Here is a 23486-nt window from a genome sequence, read left to right on the forward strand (position 1 = left end):
ATGGTAGAGGTCCTTTGTAGGGAGTTTTCTTCAGTGGAAGCAGAGTGGTCATGAACATCACACAGGTAGAAAATGCAGTGACTGTGCTAATGCTGCTGCACAGCCACAGCTCTGAGTCTGGACATGGGCAGGACCCAAGTGTAGTCACAATGGGAGATGCCAGATGTATCCTGCACTTTGCAGCATGTTGAATGATGTGCTTGCCTGCCATATGGATGTGTCCTCATGCTTAGTGCAGCTTCCAGCTTTATCAGCTGATCCTGCAGTGATGTCTCTTGGCTGGAACCAGAGTTTTGGTACCCAAGGAGGCTTGTTGCAGAGGCACATGGGCTGGGCTCACCAGCTGAACTGATTCAGGTTACCTATAGGATTATCTGGGATCCACTCTGGCACCACTGGCCAGCTCAGGCACAGCAGTGATGTGATCAGTATCTACCAGGTTCCCTGGAGACCAGGGACACAATCAAGTCTGCATTTGTCAAATAATTCTGAAGGCTGTGATGAAGAAGGTGAAGAAGTGGTATCTCCCCTTCCCAGTCTATGTAGGCACAAATCCTGCAGGTAAGTCTGGTGCTGGGGACTCTCAAAGCCTGGGATATCTCTGTGTGCTGCTGTTGTCCCAGATACTCTCAGATGTCCTCAGTAATGTGCTGCCTTTTGGTACAAGTGCTCCATGTGCTGCACTGGGGACAGGCTGTAAAGTACTGGCTCTCTGACATCCCCCTTTCCTTCCAGAGGACATCTCTGTCAGCATTGGAGAGGTCAGAACAGCAAATTAGGAGAGCATCCAGCCTGGAAGAGCTGCTTCACATCACTCACTCTGAGGACTGGAAGCTGTGGAAATGCAGGCTAAAGCTCAAGAGCCTGGCCAACTTAGACTCCCGCTCTGCGTCACATCGCTCCACCAGATTTGCTGCTGCTTTCTATGATATTGACACACTCAAAGGTAGGTGCAGGTTTGTGGCCAAGTCTAATCTCAGCTTCAAGACCCCTCCCTGATTCTTGTGCAGTAAACTGTGAAGTAAGTAAGGGGTTTCCAAGAATATACCCATACTAGAAACAACAGGGCATTACTGAAAAATGACTTTGTATGAGAAAGTGTCAGACAACAGCCTGAGTACACCTCCCTGTTTTGTGGCCAAATCAGGTTTATTTTCTCTGCATACTCTCTAAAGGGAAGGTGTACTGTTCAGGAATTTGTCAGTGTACAAAAGAAAGAGAAGTCAGTGTACAAAAACCAGGCCAGAATGACTGGCTGAGGGGCTGGACAGCAACATTTAGCTACATCTCAGAACGTGCTTGCAGGCAGGAATGAATAGACTTTACTGCAGGCATAGAAATTCCATTTTTATTAGGTGTGCTCTGATACAAGACACTGCACCAGCAGCAGTATCTGTGTGGGAATCAAGAGAAAGAAGGTGTTGTCCTAACCTTGATCTGTTTGAGGAAGTTTCTCCAGAGAAAAGTAGACCTTGAGGCAACCAACCAGCAACTAAAAGTGGAGGATCACAACCTACCCCCTCCATCTGGTGCAAGTATGAATATTGTTTCTTGTAGCTGGGATGTTCAAGAGGCATTACATATTCATGGATGTAAAACAAAGGATCAGTTACTATATTTTGGTCCAGCAAATGGACATCCTGCAGCAAAGCTAAACTGTAGTCTAATGAAGGACAGGCTGAGATAATCTCATTGTTGTCTTTATCCTGATGTGATATTATCGTATCACTTTCCTTTTGGGAAATCAGATATTGCTGATCCTGTTCCAATACCACTTTTACAACAACCCTAGCCACATTCGCACACCATTGCTCAGCTAAATTATCTCTGAGCAAAGGCCTTAAATTGCTTCTCTGAGCCAGAATACAGAGATGTGTATACAAGTGCCTGTCTGAAGAGGGCTTTCATATCACAAGCATGGCTTTACGTTTTTCACAGAAATTTTGTACAGAAAAAAAGTTAAAACAAATACACACATGAAGAACAATTAAGACAGCTTTTAATAGTGATAAACATTTTGCTTACATACCCTTATAATTCTACATAAGAATCACCAGAAACATCCATAGCGTAATTAGGAGTACCCAGAGCTGTAATCATTTTCTCACTGCTGCTCATTTAGTGAACACCAACATTTCTGCAAAACTAAAACATCCCTTTTGTCAAAACAGTATGACAACAGGGGATGTTATTAAATGTTACTGAGGCAGGGAACTTTAAAATGGGCATTTTTCAGTGGCAGGATAATGTAACTCAATATTTATAATGTAAATAATGTTCACATAATAAGGTCACTGCGCCATTTAGTGTGCTGTGACTACTTTGAGATGGTCCCAGGGCTGGAGCACCTCTCCTATGAAGTCAGGCTAAAAGAGTTGGGGCAGTTCTGCCTGGAGAAGAGAAGGCTCCATGGAGATCTAATTGCAGCCTCCCAGTACCTAAGAGGGAGCTGCAAGAGAGCTGGAGAGGGACTTTTCTCAAGGACATGTAGTGAATGTAAAAGAGGGTAAGTTTCGATTAGATATTAGGAAGACACTGGAACAGGTTGCCCAGAGATGCTGGGGATGACCCATCCCTGGAAATGTTCGAGGCCAGGCTGGATTGAATACTAAGCATCCTGGTCTAAAGGAAGGTGTTCCTGCCCACAGCAGTGGGGTTGGAATTAGATGATCTTTAAAGTCCCTTCCAAAAAAAACTGTTTTCTGTTTCTATTTTACTGTGGTCATATAGATGCAGTTGTCTGCTGGGAACGGCTATTAGGTTGCTTCCTATTTTCCCTTTGAAAGTCTAACTTTAGATGCAGAGATGTCAGCTTTCTCATTAAAAGTCAAGTTGCTGAAATTCAAGTTGGAAAAAAGTCCGTTAGGCTATCTTCTCCATTCTTCCATTCAAAGTGGAATTATCCCAAGACAGAAAGTACTTTTGTTCTAATATATTAATATGTTCAAGGTACTAAAGCTCCTTTAAAAAAAACCACAAGTCCATAAACATGCATTTCTTTCCCACACCCTTTCCAATCATTAAACAGTGACCTTTCTGCCAAGGGCATCTCTTTTGTTTTAATAAAATGTTTTGATGAGAAGGCTGGGTCAAGATTTATCATTGTTTCACTAGAGTATCTTCCACAGCACTCCAAACTCCTTCAGGGAAAATTCAGGACTTTGTTCCTCCTTTCTAAAGCTTTGACAGTGAATTCACTGGATGTGACACTGGATGTGTCACTTCATCTAACCACAGTCTCCCCTGAGCTGCTCAGTCACTCAGGACTTTCAAGCTGGAGACTGTATCACAGACAAACTTCTCAGAAACTGCTCGGTACTTGGTCACAGAAATGACCAGGGTGACCATAGGGCTTCTGGACAAGATGTGACACCCACTTGCTTGGCAGCCAGTTCCTTTAACAGCCCTTTTCCTAAAGAAGTGGTTAATAAAGTGAGGATGTGTGTAGATGGAAAGGTCATCGCTGCTTATGCTTATTGAAGTGACATCTGAAGGGATTACATGCACATACTTTAATTGGCAAAGAGTTTGGCAAACACTTTATTTTCTATTTTAATGTTAGGATTAGATTGCTGTTTTGATAGAACTAACGTTACTCTAGAAAATTCTCTTAATTTTAATGATTATTCTTCTCTTAATTTATGCCTTTTTTTCACAATTCAGACATCAAACTCTTATTTCCTGTACTCTGTGCATGACTGAAAAATGGGGCAAATCAACCCTGTTGAAGGACTTTGCACGAATAAACAAAATATACAACATCAGTTGAAGAAAAAGTTAAAAATAACAAAAGGAAAGCCAGGAATGAGAAAAATAGAATTTCATCTGAAGGCGAGGTATAGCATGTAGGTTAAAAGTATCCAGAATTTCTTCTTTCTCAGAACTTCACTGTAAATATAGGCACTGCTTTTACAATATTTGGGAGGTGGACTGCACTGGAAGAGAGAGCGTTTTTTTTAAATAGTATAAAAGTTGCTTTTCATCTTTCATATGCCTGATATAGGGGGTAAAGAGAAAAAATGTTTTTCATGATTTTAAAAAGAACTTAAAGCATAAGCACTAATGACTCATGAACAATTCCATAACTTGAATCAAGTAAGCAAAAGGCAAAAAACGGAGAGCCACCTCTTGACAAAACTCAGGACTGTATTATGTATATTATGCAAATGTCACTGTTTTCTCTGGTTCAGACAGTTAATTCGTTATTCCTTCTCACAGTCAGAATTTGACAAATCAGCCAAGCCTAGTCTACTGGCCTACTGCTCTACAGCAGTTCAGAATTTGAAAGATGCCACGGTGTTTTGAGTAGATGACTCACACTTGAATTCATATTCCTGTTATTCAGCATTGAACCCCCTGATGGTACTGAGGTGTGAGACTGTTTGTCTTGGATTCCTCTGGGCATTTTGGAAACGTGCTCTCTGGCTGACATCCACCAGGAGCACTCATACCCTCTGACCAGAATCTGGTAATCATTAATGTGCTTTTGCACTAAGGCCTGGGCTCTGCTGAGTCCATGGTGGGGTACGCTAACAGAGGATAAAATGAGAAATAAGGAAGGCTACCCTGGAGCAAAGGGGAACAGGGCATGGGGCAGCTTTGTCAGACACTGTGGAGCTGGGGACTCTCAGCTAAGGGAAATCAGTGCAGCTCTACCTGACCTGCTGGAATTAACAGAGATTTTGGTCATTTGCATTGAAAGCTAAAGGCAGATAAATGCAAAAACCTCTCTGACAGTGCAGCTGGTGTAAGTTACTGGGATAATTTTGCACTCAGGCTCCCTCTGGTCCTTAGATTGATCCAAATAAGTGCAAATTGATCCAAGTAAGTGCAAATGGCCTGCCAGCACTTCATTTTTATTTATATAATACTTCTGCTTTGCTAATCAAGAGGCTTAACTTTGCCATGATTGTTCATAAAAATGGTGTTTTCTCCAGTCATAGATGAAGAATGGCAAAAGACTCAGTGTGTGCCAAGAGAAACCTGTGTGGAAGTTGCCAAAGAGCTGGGTACAACAACCAACAAATTTTTCAAGCCTCCTTGTGTGAACGTGTTCAGATGTGGAGGCTGCTGCAATGAGGAGAGTCTCAGCTGCATGAATACAAGTACAACTTACGTGTCGAAAACGGTAAATGAGGCTGTTCATCTGTTTTCTTTTTACCCTGGCTCACCAAAAAGGGAGGGGAAGGAGGATGTTTGGTTTCTGAGATCCTGTTATGAAAGATCTGTCTGCACTATCATAACAAACAGAAGAATGAATTTTTTATCCCTGTGGAGTGAATGCAGGAGTGTGCAATAGCATTTTACATTCGTGTTGCATTATTAAAAATTGTTTATATAAGTGTAGAGATGGAAAATCAGTCCCTGAGAAAGTGTCTGCAATCTCATGATGACCAGAACTTTGAGCCTTCTTTAATACATTGTTTCTTGGACAAGGGACCCCTTGAGACCATTGTCTCCTAGGAATCCTCTGTATCCAAGGTTTAATCCTGGGAAATTTTGGTATATTGGGCCACTGCATTTCAACATTATCATCCACGCCAAGAAGGCTGGTTAATAATTTTAGATGTGCAATTTTGCAAGCCAAAAAAGGAGACGTATTCATCAGGAGAGACCAGATGCTCTTAATTAGCATGCCTCAGGTTCTGAATGTCCCAAATTACACACCTCTTGGGGAAGGTATAAACCAGTAGGCTTCAATTACTAAATAGGCACAACAGGCAATACCCAAATTTTAATGACCAGTCACAAAAACTGAGCACAGAGTAGCCAGACAGCTTCTTTCTCTAGACTCCCACTATAGGGTATGTACAGAGATATCTTGCTCCAGTGGGTGACTGAGCAGAGCTCCAAGTTTAGCTCTTTCAATCCCCTCTGTGGATGAAACCATCCATTGTTCATTAGCAATCTGGTCTAGTGGGTGTCACCCCTGTCCATGGGAGGGGGTAAGGGGTTGGAACTGATCTTTAAGGTCCCTTCCAACCAAGCCTTTCTATGATTCTATGATTCATATCCACAGATGAAGCACAGGAGACTGGTCCTCTTTGATGAAACTTCACCTTGTGCATTCCTATTTCACTTGGCGTAATAAATGAAATTCTACTTATGAAAAAGACTTTTCTTTGAATCATAATAAAGATCAAGGGCAGTTGTTTCAAAAAGAAAATTGAAGCCCTTATGGGGAACAGGTCCAATTCACTTCTGTATTTATTTTGTGTTTGTTGGAATGCAATTCCACTGTGTCTGGTTGTACTGGAATATAGCTGGAGTAAAATAAATCAGGGCTTGTCCTTCTTGCGTCAATGCTCATTAATTGCTTTCATTCCACACCAGAAGGAGAAAGCTGTTATGAGCTGTTGACCACACACAAGAGACATCTGATCAGCTCAGGGAGCTAGGTTAGGCTAAGAAGTATTTATTTATTTATGTGTTTTTTGTGCAGCAGTTCATAAGTTTGTTGAAAAACTGCAGTTTTGCGGAGTGTAACATTCCTTTATCATCCTTCAAAATAAGCACTCCCTCAAAAGTTCCCAGCTAAGTTCCATTTCTGGATGCGCCACCATCAGTCCAGATTTATTCATCTGATGGAATTGTTCTCATATTAGTGAGAGGATTTTTTTTCCCTTGGTATAATATATCAACTGGAGGATACTGATGCCACCTAAAGTCTGCTTAGGAATACTCAGTCCCAGTGGGTGCAGCTTTAAGCCAAGACATGCTGGCACACCAAGACGTGCCCAATGCTTTGGTTTCCATGGGAAGGAAGCTGGTTTGAGGGAAAGAAGGAGTGTGGATCACTACAACAGCTCCTACATATAGCTGCCCAAGGAACCAGAGCCTCCACAGGCCTACTCAAAGATCACTCTTGATAATTTGGATGCATGGAAAGCAGGCTGCTTTGTTTCTTAAGCTCCTGCTATAGTCAATGGAGAAATATTTCCAGGATGATTCCCTGCAGAAACCCAGCTGAATGAACTTTCCTCTTTTTAGTCCTGCTTCTTCTCTCTCTGAGGAGGCTGTGGGGGCTAAGTTAGGTCCCTAAAGATGTGATCCCTTTGATTATACCCAATCACTGTGATTATTCCCATGGTCAGTGGAGTTGCTGTCCCTGTCAGTGGTAGAGACTCAAATGATGGTACAACCAAGAATAAAGTTCTCAACACCTACCTCTTTCCCATTTGAACCTAGCATCCAAAGGAGGTTTTTGTGTTTGCTTGCAAATAATTTTAAGTAGGCTTGGGTGTTTAATAGCTGTAATATAGCACTAGGATGCTCTTTTTGGCAAGTTCCTGCCTTGGTGGGCATTGCTTACTCTTCAAAACCCTCATTGCCTTTTTACTTATTTATATTTATGGTAACTATCTCTAGATAAGAGCAAGTGTGGGAAAAAATGTGGAAAAGAATATGAGATTTTAATTTAAAATAGTAATTATTATTATTTAATTACTCACTATTAATAGTTAATTATTAACTGTAAAATAAATGTAACTTGTCCCATCTAGCTCTTTGAGATCTCAGTTCCCTTGACAAGTGTTCCTGAGCCTGTGCCCATCAAAATTGCCAATCACACGGCCTGTAAGTGCACATCAAATACCCAGCGCCCCCAGTACACCATCATACGAAGGTCTGTCCAGTACCCAGAAGAAGATGGGTAAGTTTCCTCATTTACAAACATCTACATGATGAAACAATTTTGTCCTGATTTGCACGTTACAATTCTCCTTCTTTTATCCCAACCATTTTTCCGAATAACTTGGGTATCACTTAGGCTTAGAAAGTTCCCCCAAAGCATGTGAACTTTAAATGAATGGTCATCAGAATCCAATGAACTGTAGTCCAGTTTAGCAGCATCTGGAGTCACTAAGATATTTAGGTTCTTCACTCAAAGTGCTCATATTGGCACTATGCTCCACTGGAGCTATTTGAGAACGTGTGCATAGATGCTTTCAGCCTGACACAGCAACTCTGCTCGTGCATTATTTAGCCAGGGCACAGTGAATTCTGTGCTCAAGCTAAAGCCCTCTGTCATACTTTATGGCATGTTGGGTCAGAATTGATGTGAATCTTGGCTTTTCGCTTTTTGATCCAGTCTTTGTTTGCATCTGTCAGGCTCATGGATGGGAGAAAAGTGACCTTACATTTCACTCCAAAATAGGACATAAAATACTAGTACTTCTGGTGAGAAAAGGCTACATAAATTAAACAAAGACTCTAGAAACTCAAATAGCTTGAGTGACTCACTGGAAGTCAGCTCAAAAGTCTCTGTCAAGCTCTGCATTTGGCTTGTCCCCATCACTGCCCTTCAGCTGGACATGAGGTGGGGAGAGGTGTCACTTCAGCAAAGCCATTCCAGCCCTCCCTCAGCCTGCTGGCCACTCCGAATCCTCTTTCTTGACAAACACAGAAGAACCTCAGTCTTTCTTCAGTTTGTGAGCTCCTCTCCCAGAGCAAAGGGCCTGAAAGTCAATCTGTCCCTCTGACAGTGAAATAGTGCATCCATAAGCATCCATGAGCATCCATCCCTGTGCATCCATGAGCATGGGCAAATTAAACTGGAACTAAACCTTCTGGCAGCAAGGCAAAATTGAGTAAAGTTACACAACATGAATACTGAAGGACAAAGACCACCCTGTCTGGGATAAAGCTGTCTTATACAAAAGTGGAGCTGCAAAACTGTAGTTTTTCCTAAGACTGTAATCTGAAATAACTGCTGAAGCTGCTTCCTGTGTTGCTGGGAGCCAGAGCTCAGCCCTGTCACCCAGACCCCATTCTTTCTGTTTGCAGCAGTAATGCACACGGGTGCCAAGCCATCACCATGGTACAGGTGGCAGACCCAGCACACCAGCAGCTCATTTTGTCAAATTACAACTCTGATGGCCCTAATTATTTTTTTTTTAATTCCTATCTCAATTTCCTTTTCTTCTAGATGCCCATTTACCAACAAATTTTGCCATAATGGATGGATCTGGGATAGTGACAAATGTGAATGTGTTATAGACACACAGCACTCCAACAGACGAGAAGGTAAAGATGGAATGACGAAGAGACACTTTTGCATACTATCTCCAAGCTCTTTGTCTGTCATTCTGGTCTTCTCACTTTTTTTTCTTCACTGAGAGAGTTAATATTTTTATTCCACATCCCTAGATAGACTTGGATTATGGTGTGGAAACTTAACTGAAAATAAACACACATGTGAGCTTCCCAATCTCATGGTTTTTTTTCTTGGATTTCTCTCTATATTAGCAACCTGAGTAGGACATAGGAAAGCATTTATAAGATTTCGTGAAGTAGGGACACTGTACAAATTTTTATTTCACATGAACCTTAAATTGTATGATGGGCATTAGGGAAGCTTCTTAAATGTAGAAAAACATGCCCTAGAATACATTGCAGGTATATGGGGCAGGTAATAACTTTTTTTAAAATTTGATTTTTAGTTATTGAGAAAAGAATAAGGAATAAGATAGACAAAACCAGTCCTGGATATTAGCTGTAGTCCGTGGAAAAAATATATAATCTTTCAAAATATTTGAGTACTTCTAATGATAATTTTAAGGAATATTTATGTATACTTCTTCAGATCTGTGAAAGCAAATGGAAGAGGATAAAATTTGTAGAAGAATAGTAACTGCCTTTCTTCCTCTGCTTCTCCTGTAAAGTTTTAATTTGTCAAAGAAAATTGCAGGAAATATTCTGGGTGGTAACTGTGTAAGTCTAAACATACTTACTAGCAATAAATATTAAGAGAAATTAAATTTTCTCCAAGTCCTGTGTAAGGCTTTTAAAAATTGTCTTTCTCAGGAAATTGTATTGGTCAAAATAACACCATCATAGCACTAGAGGAAACAGACAGAGAAGGAAACCTTGCCTTTGTGCTTTAAGCTACATTCAGAAAGAGAAAGAATAAACCATTCAAGACAACAATAAATCAATCTGGCAAGCAATTCCTAGACGAGCAAACCAAACTAAAGCTAAATAACCTCATAAACTGGTCTATTGATTACAGTCTCCTAATGTTAATAAGCAAGAAATAATTTTGCATAGTGGTTTCTGTTGGATCTTTTCTCACTCTGGATAAGATCTTCTGACCACCAGGTTAGGCAGTCAAATACAAGTTAGACTTTTCAGTCCAGAAAGGATTAGTACTCTGTATTTCAGACTGAGTCCTAAGGACTGAGAATAGCCAGAGCTCTATTAACTCAGAGTCTTTTGTAAAGTCAGCTTGGAGCATTAAAATCTATGGCTTGTTGAATTATGGCCTTTGTTGACATAGACTCAATACTTCCTCAGAAAAAATATCATTCTCTGAAGTACATTGTGTTTGGCAACTGGCTGGGACAAAATAACTTAAAATCTGTCTTTGAGGTTGAAACAAAGTGAGATGGAAACACTCTACACCCCTTCACACATGCCAAGCTTTATCACCCCAAGGAAAAGGTTTGTCTTCCAAGAATTTTGGGCAAACTCCCTCCTCCCTTTCAATAGAACTTAGGTTTTATTCTGTCAAAATACTGGTTTTTCAGCATTGAGTAAATAATAATGAAAATTTCTTTCAAGTAATGTGCAAGCCTTTTCTGGCCACTGAGATCAGGGATCAGATGGCAGGTGGTGCAGAGGTGCAGGTTACATTTCACATTCCATAGGTTATATCAGAGAGCTAATTGTAAAGCTACAGGAAATTACCTTCCCAATGACACCTTATATGCCATGACCTTTAACCAGGGATGTGCTGCTTGCATTTTAATAAAGTTTTCACAGAATGTGTTCCCTTTTTGCCAGGATTAGCTTCATATTGTACTCCAGATGTTCATTTTCAGGGAAGACATTAGACAGCAAGTTCCCTTGGCTGTTTTGGCTTTTTTTCTGAAACAAAATATTTTCTTTCATCTTTGACAAGTATGAATGTGCTCCTTGTTGAAGTGCTAGGCCAGCTTGCCCCCTAGTAGACATAGCATTACTCCTTATAAATTTCTGCAGTGACTGTGTAGTGAAGTACATGTACACATGTGCTGGATGTGGTAGTTTGCATGAATGTGCCTTTCTGTCACAGGTATAGACTAAATCCTTTTTCAGATTATCTTTTTAAAACTTACTGTCCAGTAAATATTTGTGCATTCTAAAACACAGCGCTAGGCTCTTGCAGTATATATCCCCCAAATTTTTTTATGCTAAGTTCAACCCACAAGAAATAGCAGTATTAGAATAAAGTGAAATAATCAGCTCCATCCTCTCGAGTCCTTTTCTGCACAGGAAGTTGCAACAGAAATTGTGAAGTCTAGAATCTATAAGAAAGTATATGTGTGAGTCCTAATGAATAGAGAACATAAAGAGTCTCTCCAAAAGCAGGATTTAGTCATGTAAGCTTGCTGCTAAAATATGTATATGCTATTGCAGGACTCCCTTCTCTTGCTGAGCTGGCTATGTGTGGACAACATATGGATTTTGATGAAGAAAATTGTGAATGCATCTGTAGACATAAGTGTCCCACAGATTTCTTTCAAAGTAAAGAGAACTGCAGCTGCTATTTGTGTAGGGAGAACCAGGAGAGCTGTGCTCTAAAACACAAGATATTTCATGCTGAAACCTGCAGGTAAGTGATCCCTGCTATTCAGTGTCTACACTGCAAGAGCTAAATTAGAGGTGCAAGTGCTTAATTGGCTGGGAGGTCCACTTGGTATTAATATTATTATTATTAATTATTAATAATAATAATTATGGAGAGTATATTTACAATACTTACTGTATAAAAGGAATCTATGGTTTATTTATATTTTAAGAGATCTGAACAACGCTACTATTCAACTGTCAATACTAACTACTCTTTTTTTTTTTTCTAATCTTTAGGGAATGATGATTAAAACTGTACTACAACTGATAATAGTTTTTGCAATGAGATACTGAGTCATGTAGATAGGCAGAAACCACAGCTGTTCTCTGCACCAGCTGAAGGCAATCTCATGGATGGTTAGGGCAAGGGCTCCCTAAATTTGCACACAGAGCACACAGCACATTCCTTATCCAGTTTGTCCTCAGAGCAAGTAATTTTCTAAACTTAATGCAATTTTGTACACATATAAATCTACTCAACCAGCTCTGACTCCACTGAAAAGCAGGAAAATTGTTCTGGGGCTACTATACTCCAAGAATTTCCCTAATCTGTTTGTATTATTAGTTTTGAGGTTTCTGTGTCAAATCAGATAGAAAATGCCCTCTTAAAACACCTGTTTTAATGGATTAGTTAATTTTTTTAAATTTTTAGAAAGCTTTAGTCTCATGTAGAAACCCAGGAACATGCAGTAGCTTAGTCTTATAGAAGGATAGCCAACATCCAGTTTTACTTTGGCAAAGCTGTAGCTCATTGAGTGGTCACCCACAGGGTCCACTCTCAGTGGCTTCCTAGGTTCATTTGCAGGGAAGATGCTGTGGAATAATTAATATTTGATTCTTCAGATTTAGCTTTGAAAACAAGGACAAACACAAAATAGTTGGCAAGTATAAAAATAGTATAAAACAATCAGCAGAGCCAAAAATGAGCATGAAAAATTGGTTATTTATATGTTTCAGACAGGTAGGAGAGGAGCAATGTAATCATTTGTTTGGCTTCTAGAAATTCCTATAATCTGGACACAGGACCTTAATGCCAGACCTGCATGTGCAGTATTTCTGGAGGAGCAAAGCTGAATTATGAAGTGACATTAAGCTACTTTGCAGGGTCCAAGGGCAGCACTATGCAGTGCTGAGCCTCAGGACTTCACTGGTCTCAAGAAAGGAAAACACCACTTAAATTGTGTATCTGGACAAATGGATCACTGCAAGACTTGTTGCTGCAGACAAAAATTGTGAGGCAGCAAATTCTCATTTCCCTGTGTTGTAGGATGTCAACACTTACCCAAAGAGTGTGTAGGGAGCAATGATGAAAAACTTGAGGAATATGACAGTGAAGAATTTTCATATTAAAATGCTTTTCTCTTTTGTGTTCTTTCTCCTTTATCAAATAGTTGTGAAGACAGATGTCCATCCCAACCCAGAACATGCCCAACTGCCAAACCAGTGTGTTCCAGGCATTGTCGTTGTCCAAAGGAGAAGAGAGGTTCTCATGGGTCCCAAAGCAGAGAAACTCCTTGACTGAGCTTTCCCTATTCTTCGAAAATCCACTGCTTCGCAAAGTAGCTGTCACTGACTTTCAAACAATAGCAAACGTGAACATCTTCCACATTAGTAGCAGAAGAATTAATCCAGTCTGCATTTATTTATTAGAGTAATTACTAATTGCAAGTGAATCCTCTGGGACATTGGTAATTGTTCTCTAAGAGGTAACAACAGCTGATGAATTTCTGGCTGCATGGAAGAAAGACTGGAAAGTATCAGTTCAATGTTACGTGATGGAAGATGAAACTGTGTATTGGAAATAGAGTCACAGTCTCCAGCCAGTCGTTCAGAAATTGAGACTTGATAATCTTAGCCTCTGAATCCTTAGCTAATGCAGCTCCTGGGTAAAACTTTCTTCAGAAATTCAGTGTACAGAATAGGTTCTAATAGGTTCAGCACTGAGTTATTTGATCTACTGTCCAGCTTTGATTATCATTTTGTGTTTATTGTTCAACTACTGTCAGATGTGCCATATTTAAGTGTATATAAGAAAATAAATACATCAGTTATTCGAGTGGATTTGATTTTTCTCTGTTATTTTAAAATTCTGCCCAACAAAAAGAAAAGAAGAAAAACCCCAAAGCCATTTTCAAGTACAGTTTTCTTACATTTGTTCCACAGGCACTGGCTTCTGCCCAAACCCAGGTCGAAACAAGGTCACTTGACCCAACAGTTTCAGTAAAAAAGAAGCATTTTTCCCATGTCTGCCTGACAGCATGTGTGATTTATTTGTTCCTGGTGTAGTGTGTTAATCTTCCTAAGGCGATAACAGCACACTCATACTAAAACTCTTCAGTGTTTTTTTGGAAAAGCACCGTTCACTAGAAGATGGTTTTCCTTTTAGCCTACCATGCAATGAAAATATCTCCTTTGCACTCAAATTCCTCTCCCCAGTGTGAGGCCTGAGTAACAGTGCTTTAACCAGATCAGGTAAAAGGGCAGTATTTTTTTCTAAGCCACTGAAGTCTGGTGTGAACTAGTCCAGAGAAAATATTATGAGCAATAATCCTGAACTGGAAGTGATATTCTTGAATATGTATGATTTTTTTTCCCAGTTGCTGAATTTTCCAATTCTACATTGCACTGTGCACAGAGGGAATAGAGTATATGAAACAAATGCTACAGAGACGGAACGTTTGACACAACATAGGGAACAGGAAATGGATTTCTGATGTGCAACTAAGATTTTTTTTATAATTCATATAAGATAAATAGATTGCTTTAAAACTGGAGCTGAATCCTGTAAGACTGGTTGAATGGCTGGACAAAGCACCAAACAATTTCCTTTAAGTCTCAGAAAGGCATTTAGGATTTGATCCTGAGTGCTGTGTTTCCTAAGCCAGCTGGGACCTAGGTCTGTGCAAAAATACCTGCAAGATGTTTGTGCTACCAGTTCTGTGAGCTGGCCTGGGATCCTCTGACCTGTGAGCACCCTGGGTGGAGCCCCTGCAGCAGGGTTTCCTCCTGGGCTGCATTGGGCTCCTGCTTGTGGGTGGTCCTCAAGAGGGAAGGACCTGCCACCACCATGAACTCTGCTTGGACAAAAAGGGGGAAGGCGATCCAAGTGCAACACCCAGTGAAGCAGCCTGGCAGCATAAGCATACTCTTACATCTCTCCTGCTCCTCCAAGAGGCTTTAAATTCAAACACCTGTGTGGTGGTGAGGTCCCTGAGCTGCACAGGGGGTCCATAAAAGGAGTGAGCTTCCCCATCACTTCTCCTCTATCTCATCTGGGTGGACCCTGACTAAATGGCTGTGTTGCTGATAAGCTACACCTGTGGCACACTCCTCAGAAAGCCCGGGAGCTGCAGAGGTAAACCTGACACTTAACAGAGATATATGGAGTAAAAATACACCTTTATGCAAAACTACACAAAAGTATTCATAAAGCTAAATTCTATGGAAAGAAATCAAGCTTTTACATTTCCTAGCTTATCATGGAGTTTAGCAACTGGAATGCTGTGGTAATTACATCTGTGTCTTGTCAGTGTTGGTCTGTAGAGGCTTCCTTGAATTTCTGTCCTGACCAGTGAATATATTTACTTAATTTTTCAAAACTGAACGCTCTTGCCAGAGAGACAAGTAAGTCTGCTTCAACCCCAGAAGGCTCTTAGATAAAGCAGACACTGAGGGGCTGAAAACCATGTTCCCAAGCTTTTCTCACAGAGATAGAGAGGGATTTGAACAGGAACCACCTAACCTCCAGGAGATTACAGTGGCCATTAGAATACCTAAGCTGGAAAGGTACCATCACTGACCACCACTGTGAACCCTGCTCTGAGCTTTTCACATTTTCCAATTCCACTGAAAAAGAGATTTGTGTCTGGATGCCCAATGCAGGACTAAAGATCCCAGTGGAATGGAGTGAGATGGGATCTTCCTATATCCATAGGCTTCTTTCAGTCTGAGCATCTAGGTGAATTTAACCTTTAACCTCAAAATTTTGCTCTTAAATCCTGTGGATCACTTTGTTAAACACTTAGGCAAATATTTTTGATAGTGTTGTGGTTTAACCCCAGCTGGTAACTAAGTATCCCAAAACTCACTTGCCCTCTGACCACCCTAGTGGGGAGATTTGGAATGAAAAAGTAAACCTCACGGGCTGAGGTAAGAAGAATTTGCTAACTGAAAATTAAATATAACAGCTACAACAACAATAATAATAATAATACTACAACTAGTAGTAGTTGTAATGGAAAGGAGAGAGAGGAATAAAACCCAAGAAACACAAATGATGTACAACATAATTGCTCACCATCCACTGACCAATGCCCAGTGGTGATGGGACTGCCCTTCCCTAACTCCCCCAGTTTATATACTGGGCATGATGTTCTATGGGATGGGATACGACTTTGGCCCACTGAGGTCAGTCATCCTGGCTATGCTTCCTCACAGCTTCTCATGCATCTGCTCTGTGTCAGAGCATGGGAAATTGAGAAGCCCTTGATTTAGAGTAAGCCCTAAGCAATAGCCAAAACATCAGTGGGTTATCAGTATTATTCTCGTACTTAAACAAAACACATCACTGTACCAGCTACTCAGAAGAAATTTAACTCTATCCCAGCTCAAACCAGGGCAGATAGAAAAATACTCAAGCAACAGAGAATGTGTGATCATCAAAAACACACCTGGAGGTCAATGTAAAATTCAGTGTTATTTTTACTGAATTTGACCTTCTACAAGTTCTTCTACCTGTGAGTGATTTGTGTTTTGCAGGAGCAATGTGCCTGAATGCTTCTGAATTAAGAATGGTTCTTAGGCTGTGAAGATGGAAAAGGAAACTGCTTGTGATGGCATTGGCTAGCCATGACCTAAGCAGCCAACACACAGGTTTTTATCTAGTTTATCACTTTGATTCTCCTCAGAGGTTCTCAGCCCTGGTTTCCAGAAGCCTTACAAATGTATTTCTGCATGCTTCAAAAAGGATTGTCAGCTCTAATGCAACCTACAGGCATCTTACAGAGTATGTCTTTTACAATAAATTCCTACCCCAGTGGATCATCTGCTCCTAAGGCCCTGTGCCAGTCTCTATTGTAGGGTGCAGCTCTTTGCTACCCTACTCTTCTAATCATTAGAAAATTACCAAAGTTAGGGCGTGTAGTGTATATCTGTAACATTCACTGAAACACTGTGTGGAAAAGCTCAAGAATTTAAGCACAGTGCTGTGAATGACAGTGCTGTGTGATGGGTTTTATTGCCACAGAGCCAAGGATATCTGGATGTCACTAATTTTGTGGCATAGCCGTAAATCCTCCATGTGAAGGACCAGGACTAAAGGAAGGTTCTGGGTGAAGATGCAAACACATGCAGATAATTAGATTTTGATGAGAATCTATAAAAGTTCAATGCTATTTTGTTGGTGAGATTCTGGATTTTTTCATTTTAAAATATTCAACAAACTTTAAAATAGAAATTCTTTTTGTTACCTTTCATATCAATACATCAGATGGACTTTTAATTAGGACATTTCATATAAAAATTTAAAAGAGTCAAATGAGGTACGTAAAATTCATAGCAGATCTGTTTTTTGACTGATATCATTAACTCTTAACCTATGACTAAGTGACCCTCAGAGAGGGAAGGTTATTGAGAAGGGAAGGTTAATGGAATGTTCTCTTTGAAGTTTGAAATGCCTTTTATTACTGTGTTCAGCATGACTTGCTTTTTAGGCATATGGACATGATTTACAGATTTCATAGGCAGAATAATAGTGCTAAAATTTCCTGTTGTGGTGTGTCTTAATTCTTATCTAGTGAGGGATGTCTTTAATGTGATATTTGTATTATGTATGTCATAGGAATGACAGTGCTTAAACAATTATTGTTAATTCAAAATAAACACACATGAAGTTTCTTAAGCCACCAGTTTTTATGAGTAGCTAAAACTGATGGTGAGCCACTATGAGTAGTTTTTATGAGTTCCACTTACATACGCCTTCTTGCAGGAAGGGGACAAGGAAGAATATGAATCAGAATAATAGCTAAATATGCACACTGGATTGAAAGAGTCAGGGAATATTTATCTACTTGCAAAAACTGTACTTGACGTCCAGAAGGACAGAGGTATGTGTGATCTTACCAAATGTTGATGACATGGAAGAAATTCAAGCATGTCTTGAAAGAACTGCTCTCATTTACTTCAAAAGCTATCACGGGTCATATGCTGTGACATTGCTTGTAGCAAGAATTATTCATGGAAGGGTTGACAGAGCACATATAAATCCTGTCATACTCATATACACTGCAAACACATAAATCTGTATGTATCCTTTGGGTATCGAACTCCAGCTGACTCATAAGGTCTCTTCCTGTATTCCAGAGAAAAAAAAATGTGAATCTGCTTAGGTTTATTTTTTATTTTCTTGTACCATTGCAAGTCAGGATTTATGTGATTAAAGTTACTTTGCTTTACAGTAGTGTAAAAAAAGGAAGGAAAAATCTTGAGAACCCAAAACTGAATCTGAAGAAGCTTCTTCAGCTGCCTGTTTCCTTTGTATTTTCTAAATAATTGGTAATTTTATTTCAACTTTAAAATATCAAAGTTATCAAATATTCAAAATATCATCTAATTCTGGACTTGTGGAGTGGATTGTTCTTTCTGGAACTACAAGGTGGATACCAGGCCAAGTAAATCTATGTTCTCATTTATTAAAGTCTATATTAAAAAAAAAAAAAAAAAAAAAAAAAAAAAAAAAAAAAAAAAAAAAAAAAAGCAAGGGTTACAACTGATGTACTGCCATTCATTTTATTTATTAAACTCCCACATCAGCATTTACTTAAAATCTTCACTAAAAACTTTTAACTCAGGGGTAAAAAAATCTGTTTTAAATTAAAATAAAAGGAAAGTACTCCTTTGGCCAATAAACAAAATGAGCACACAAAATGATGTGTCAGGGTTTGGTCTGCATTTTGGCTTCAATGCCATTAACAGTTTTCATTGTTTCCACTTTTATCATACTTTACAATACTACTCAATGTGAAATGTCATTCCAGGCTGACAGCAGTGGGGGATCCATAATTTAATGTGAACTCTTTCCTTTCTTAAACATTTAAAGGTACCTTTAAAATATGTATGGTAGAATAATCAATGATTTAATTCCAGTCTACATTGGTATATCCTATATATTTAAAAACACAACAGTAGTTATACAAAAAAATATCTAGTTATGGAGTGTGATTAAAAATTAAGTGCCAAAAAAATGAAGTAACCAAGTGGGAAGCATTTCACTTAGCCTTTCGCCCCACTTTCTATTGCTAAGTGGTATTTTTAATTGGTGAAGACTATCTCTGATGTGTGGCTAAGGATCACAGGTCCAGCTGAAAAGGGAATGCTAGACACCCAGACTAACCCATCAGTTTCTGTTAGGTGACTCATTGGCAAGACATTTATCCAAAACCTTCCCTTGACCCCAGATCCCAATATCTATGCACACTCATGTACCTCCTTTGATCTTTTTTGGGAGGGAAAGTGCATTTTGATTCCTATTAATGGACTAACTTTTCAGAATTGTGTTCAAACATTCCAATACAGTTGCACAGTGGTTATTTTGATTCAGTCCTCAGAATAAAATCACCAATACAAGTGATGAAACACAAGGGAGAGCTTAACACATCCACAAGAACTATGCAATGCTTCTTATCAATATTGTCTTTGCAATAAACATCAATATTTTCCTGTAGCAGAGTTATGAAGGCATATCATGAAAATCCCTTGAAAGTCATCTGGTTTCTCTGTTCCTCCATTTCCCTGTGCATCCCATTTTAAATCTACCCACAGCTCACTCCTGAAAGTTTTCAGAGCTAAGAATGCCTACACTTCTCCACCTGTCCCCTGGAGTACAGTCATCTTTCACCTTGCCCTGCTCCACATCAATTAAATTAATCTCAGAGCAGCACTTTCCAGCCTGCACAAAGCTTGAAATCTGTGGCTTCCATTTCACACCTCGAGAATGGTTTGCATGTCTCTCTGAGTCTTCTCAATTCTAAAAATCAAATAAAAATTACTTATCCCTCCACAGACCTTACCTTGTTTTCATCTCTAGTTATTCAAGGCTACACTAAGAGTATCAATTTAAAGAAAGCCTTGTCTCATTTAATGGATTATAAAGTATAATTAAAATTAATTATTCTTTCTTTACAGTTTAAATCTGGGTTCAAACTATCAATATATAGGTAATTATAGTATCAAAATATAGAACTATAGATAGTCATACTTGGTTTTTTATAAGAAAATCAGTTTTTTTTTCAATTCAAACTGTAGAATGCAAGCAGGTACTACTCCATTTGGTATAATGACTACAGAGAACAGTGCTAAAAATATTCTGGAGCATTTGTGTGGTAGCAGCATTAGTAGTAGGAAATAAAATATACCAGGTAAAGATTCTTCAGCTTTGCACAGAGATATTTTGCAGCATCACAAGGACGAGCACATTTTAAGTTTCCAATAGCTCCATCTACTGTTTTCACTGTACCTATTTTTCTTCTCCACCAATAAGTCCTCACATATACTCAACTTTCAGTTAAACCCTTTTTATTAGCATTTTAAAGGTGAAATCCACCCAACAGTTCTGCCACTCCAGTTTGTGGCAACTTATAGAATCATACAAAGTAGAACTCTATGACATAAATTGCCAGGAGTTTTGAAGAGTTTGTAAAGTACAATTTTAAAGATACAAACACAAGCCTTCTAGGACAGGCCTTCTCTTCTAGCACAGCTGATACATCAGTATGAAAGTACTCTGATGTTGCCTCAAGGCTGCAAAAGCAGAACCAGATCTGTAACTAAATAGACAGTAAAATCTAGTAAAGTTGACAAAAAAAAAAAAAAAAAAAAAAAAAAAAAAAAAAAGGAAAAAGAAAAAGTCTCATGTGGTCAACATGCTGTGGCTTCATAACTGACACTAGAGCTGTGTGTTACTGTAAATCATTTGATCCAAATCAGACATAGGCAGAACTGTATTTCTGTCAAATTAGTCAGATGGCTTGTTAGAGAATTGATAGTAGTGGTATGCTGCCTGCAGGATAGATCTCCCCTGGGTCTGCCAGTACAAAAGCAACCAGTACATCTGACAGGCTCAGAATGTCAGGATAAGCACAGACACTGCTTTTCATTGCATGCTCAGGAATCTTTTTCTGCCCTATTTGATGAGTACTTAAGCTGGATCACTGCCTTGGCTGGGAAGGTAGAAGAGAGGCACCATCCAGGCTTTGTTTGGCATGGCTGCTCCTGCTAGGGACCAGTAAGGATCAGAGAGCAAGTGTTCAGGTACTGGAATGGATCCTGCATGGCAGTGGTGAATGACTCACTCACAGGGGGTGTAAAAGAGGATTCTTCTCAGAAACAGCCAATGCAGATGTACTGTGTCCTGCTAAGAGATGTAAGCTGTTTGTAAGCCCAGAGGACTGGCAGCTACTCCTGGTTTATATCCTTTGACTGCTCCCAAGCCCTCATGCTCTTCTTCACCCTCACTCACCTGATTTGACAGGGAAGGGAGTGTTCTGGGCTCTGGGAGTGGAAGAGCATTAAGTAGTATGCAGAGGATGACCAAATGATTGAGACCTCGGGGCGTGCATGAGAGGCACAGATTACACACATGTGAGAGCTAGCTCACACAGGCTTCAGCCTTGCCAATCAACTTCTCCCTTCTGTTAGCAAATTCACATCCAACAGATGAATTCCAAACTGCTTGGAAGGGATAAGTGTCTGTAAAATGGAAAACCAACTTATTTTCTGGCATCTAAGATAGAAATTTGGCTTCAAGAAAAGAAGCCCTTTTTCCAGTTTGCATTTAATGGTAATTTCCTTCATAGACAGCACTGTGGTTTGTTAAGCCTTCAACTTGAGACCTGTATATTGAAAGTACATTATTATGTAATTTCAGCCAGCTTCTGTGAGATTCCATGAATAGGAAAACCCAAGTGCTTCAATGAGAAAATCATGATTTTTCCTGGCTGCTTTATGGGAGGTATTCCAGGCAGATAATGAGATTGGCTGTATGCAATAGAAACCAGGCAGATTCAACCTTTCTAAGGTATTATCGAAATCTGTTGGAGTCTGTTGCTATTTCCTAGGAGCAAAAAGAATTGCTGAGATAGACTCTTGGACACTCACTCCCTCTATGCAGGAATCTTAGAAGTGACAGGCTCTTCAGCCTTACCTTGTAAAAGTAAACTAAATGGAAGGACAAATAGTCCTCTTTCTTCAGAGGAACAATTACAAATACTGATTTCCTCTTTGTTTTGGAGCCTATTTAATTCCAGCAGGATCAAAAACTGCAAACACTGTAATTTTCCAAACAAAGCTTTGGGCTGTCTCTGGCTGTCCTGCTTGGTTTCACTAATCAGTCTCAGTTTATGATACACCTATAGGCCACAATTCTCTGTTCAGCAGTACTTTTTCACTGATGTACTTCATTTGTGGCTTCCAACAGTTTCTGCTTTCCTGAATCATGAAAAGAAAATGTCCTTCACTTCAAGCCAGTTGTGCAGTCTCACACCACTATTCCACATCATGAGATTTCTTTTCCAGGAACATTATGGCTCCCTTGTCATGGCATCAGGCTCTAGAGCAGCACTGCTTCTCAGTTCTTTTGTGAAGTGCTCTGTGGATAACTGATAGCTTGTTTTTGTCAATTACTATTGTTTTTGCTACTAAATGTGCATGCTTTGGGCTTAGTGAGTGTAAATAAACACATCAATTTAATACACCAGCTTATAACACACAGCAAAGCCACTTCACCAAATAGTGATAGTCTTTGCTCCATACAGACATGGAATAAGAGCAATGTCATCCAACAGACTGGGAGGTAGAGTGGCAAAATCAGCCTGAGAGGAGGCTGAGTGGGAGCTGAAAGCGCAGAGTCCTTGGCAGAAAGTTTTCCTATATTTTTGTGAACACTGAAGAGGTCTCCTTGAGGCACGATGGCATCTGTTACCTGAACAGACACAGGAGTCTCTTTGAGTGTCCTCCATCTTCTCTCTCCATTAATTCAATTTATGAGATGTTTTAGAGAGCTTTCAAGGACCAGGCTTGGAAGTGGCAATTACTCTGCTGTCACAGGTTTTACATCTTTACTCTCTACTCTATTTATCCTACAGTCTCACTTTGACCTTGTATGTGCTCTAAGTGAGGGAGTGAATATACTGAGTGCAGGATTTAGAAAGTAAGAAAATTTGATTCTTTCTTCAGCTGTTGGTCCCTTCAATATCACCTTCACCTCAGATCAGGGCAGGATAGACTCTGGATATGACCAGGATCTGGGACAATTTTATGAATATACAACACCACAGCCAGTGAAAGGTGAATGTTATCCCATCCTTGTGAACCAGCTGCAGAGACAAAATTTAGCAGCACTTTTTTCAACTTGGCAGTGGCAAAGATTCCTGTTCTTTCCATTAAGGTTTTTCCCAGGCTCCTTGGTAGACAAATGTTTCAAGTAGCCTTGAACATGACAACAGGAGGCTGCTGATACAGGGGGATTTACTGGACCACTGACAGGAATGACATTGAGCTCAACTAGACACATTTAATGAAGAACACAGATATCAGACCACCAAAGCAAACATGCCAGGCCAAAGGCGTGGAGGTTGGCCACCATCCCTGATCTCCTTCAGAAAGAAAACATCCAAACCCCATGACCAACTGCCAGGAAAGTAAAGAAAGGGGCTGCTATGTCATATACCAGTTATGATTTCTCTTCAGATTTTTTAAGTTTGCATACCAAGAATTACAGTTTCTCTAGAGATCACACACGAAGAACTCATCTAAAACAAAAATATTACAAATAGTTAAAACCATAACATTGTTTTCCTGACAGCTAAAATTGGAGTGACTTG

General features: G+C 39.7%; 1 protein-coding gene across 1 annotated transcript in view; it reads left to right on the forward strand.

Annotated features, from left to right (window-relative positions):
* The window catches only part of VEGFD (vascular endothelial growth factor D), a 31050-nt gene extending 17389 nt beyond the window's left edge, over nucleotides 1–13661 (forward strand). Inside the window, exons 2-7 of the mRNA XM_083855781.1 lie at nucleotides 736–946; nucleotides 4938–5128; nucleotides 7503–7651; nucleotides 8927–9024; nucleotides 11398–11593; nucleotides 13002–13661. Coding sequence (XP_083711907.1) covers nucleotides 736–946; nucleotides 4938–5128; nucleotides 7503–7651; nucleotides 8927–9024; nucleotides 11398–11593; nucleotides 13002–13128 — 972 coding nt within the window. The 3' untranslated portion in view covers nucleotides 13129–13661. The remainder of the gene's footprint in view (nucleotides 1–735; nucleotides 947–4937; nucleotides 5129–7502; nucleotides 7652–8926; nucleotides 9025–11397; nucleotides 11594–13001) is intronic.
* Nucleotides 13662–23486: the final 9825 nt, after the last annotated feature.

This window comes from Zosterops lateralis (genome assembly GCF_965231275.1).
Source record: "Zosterops lateralis genome assembly, chromosome: 2".
NCBI lineage: Eukaryota > Metazoa > Chordata > Aves > Passeriformes > Zosteropidae > Zosterops > Zosterops lateralis.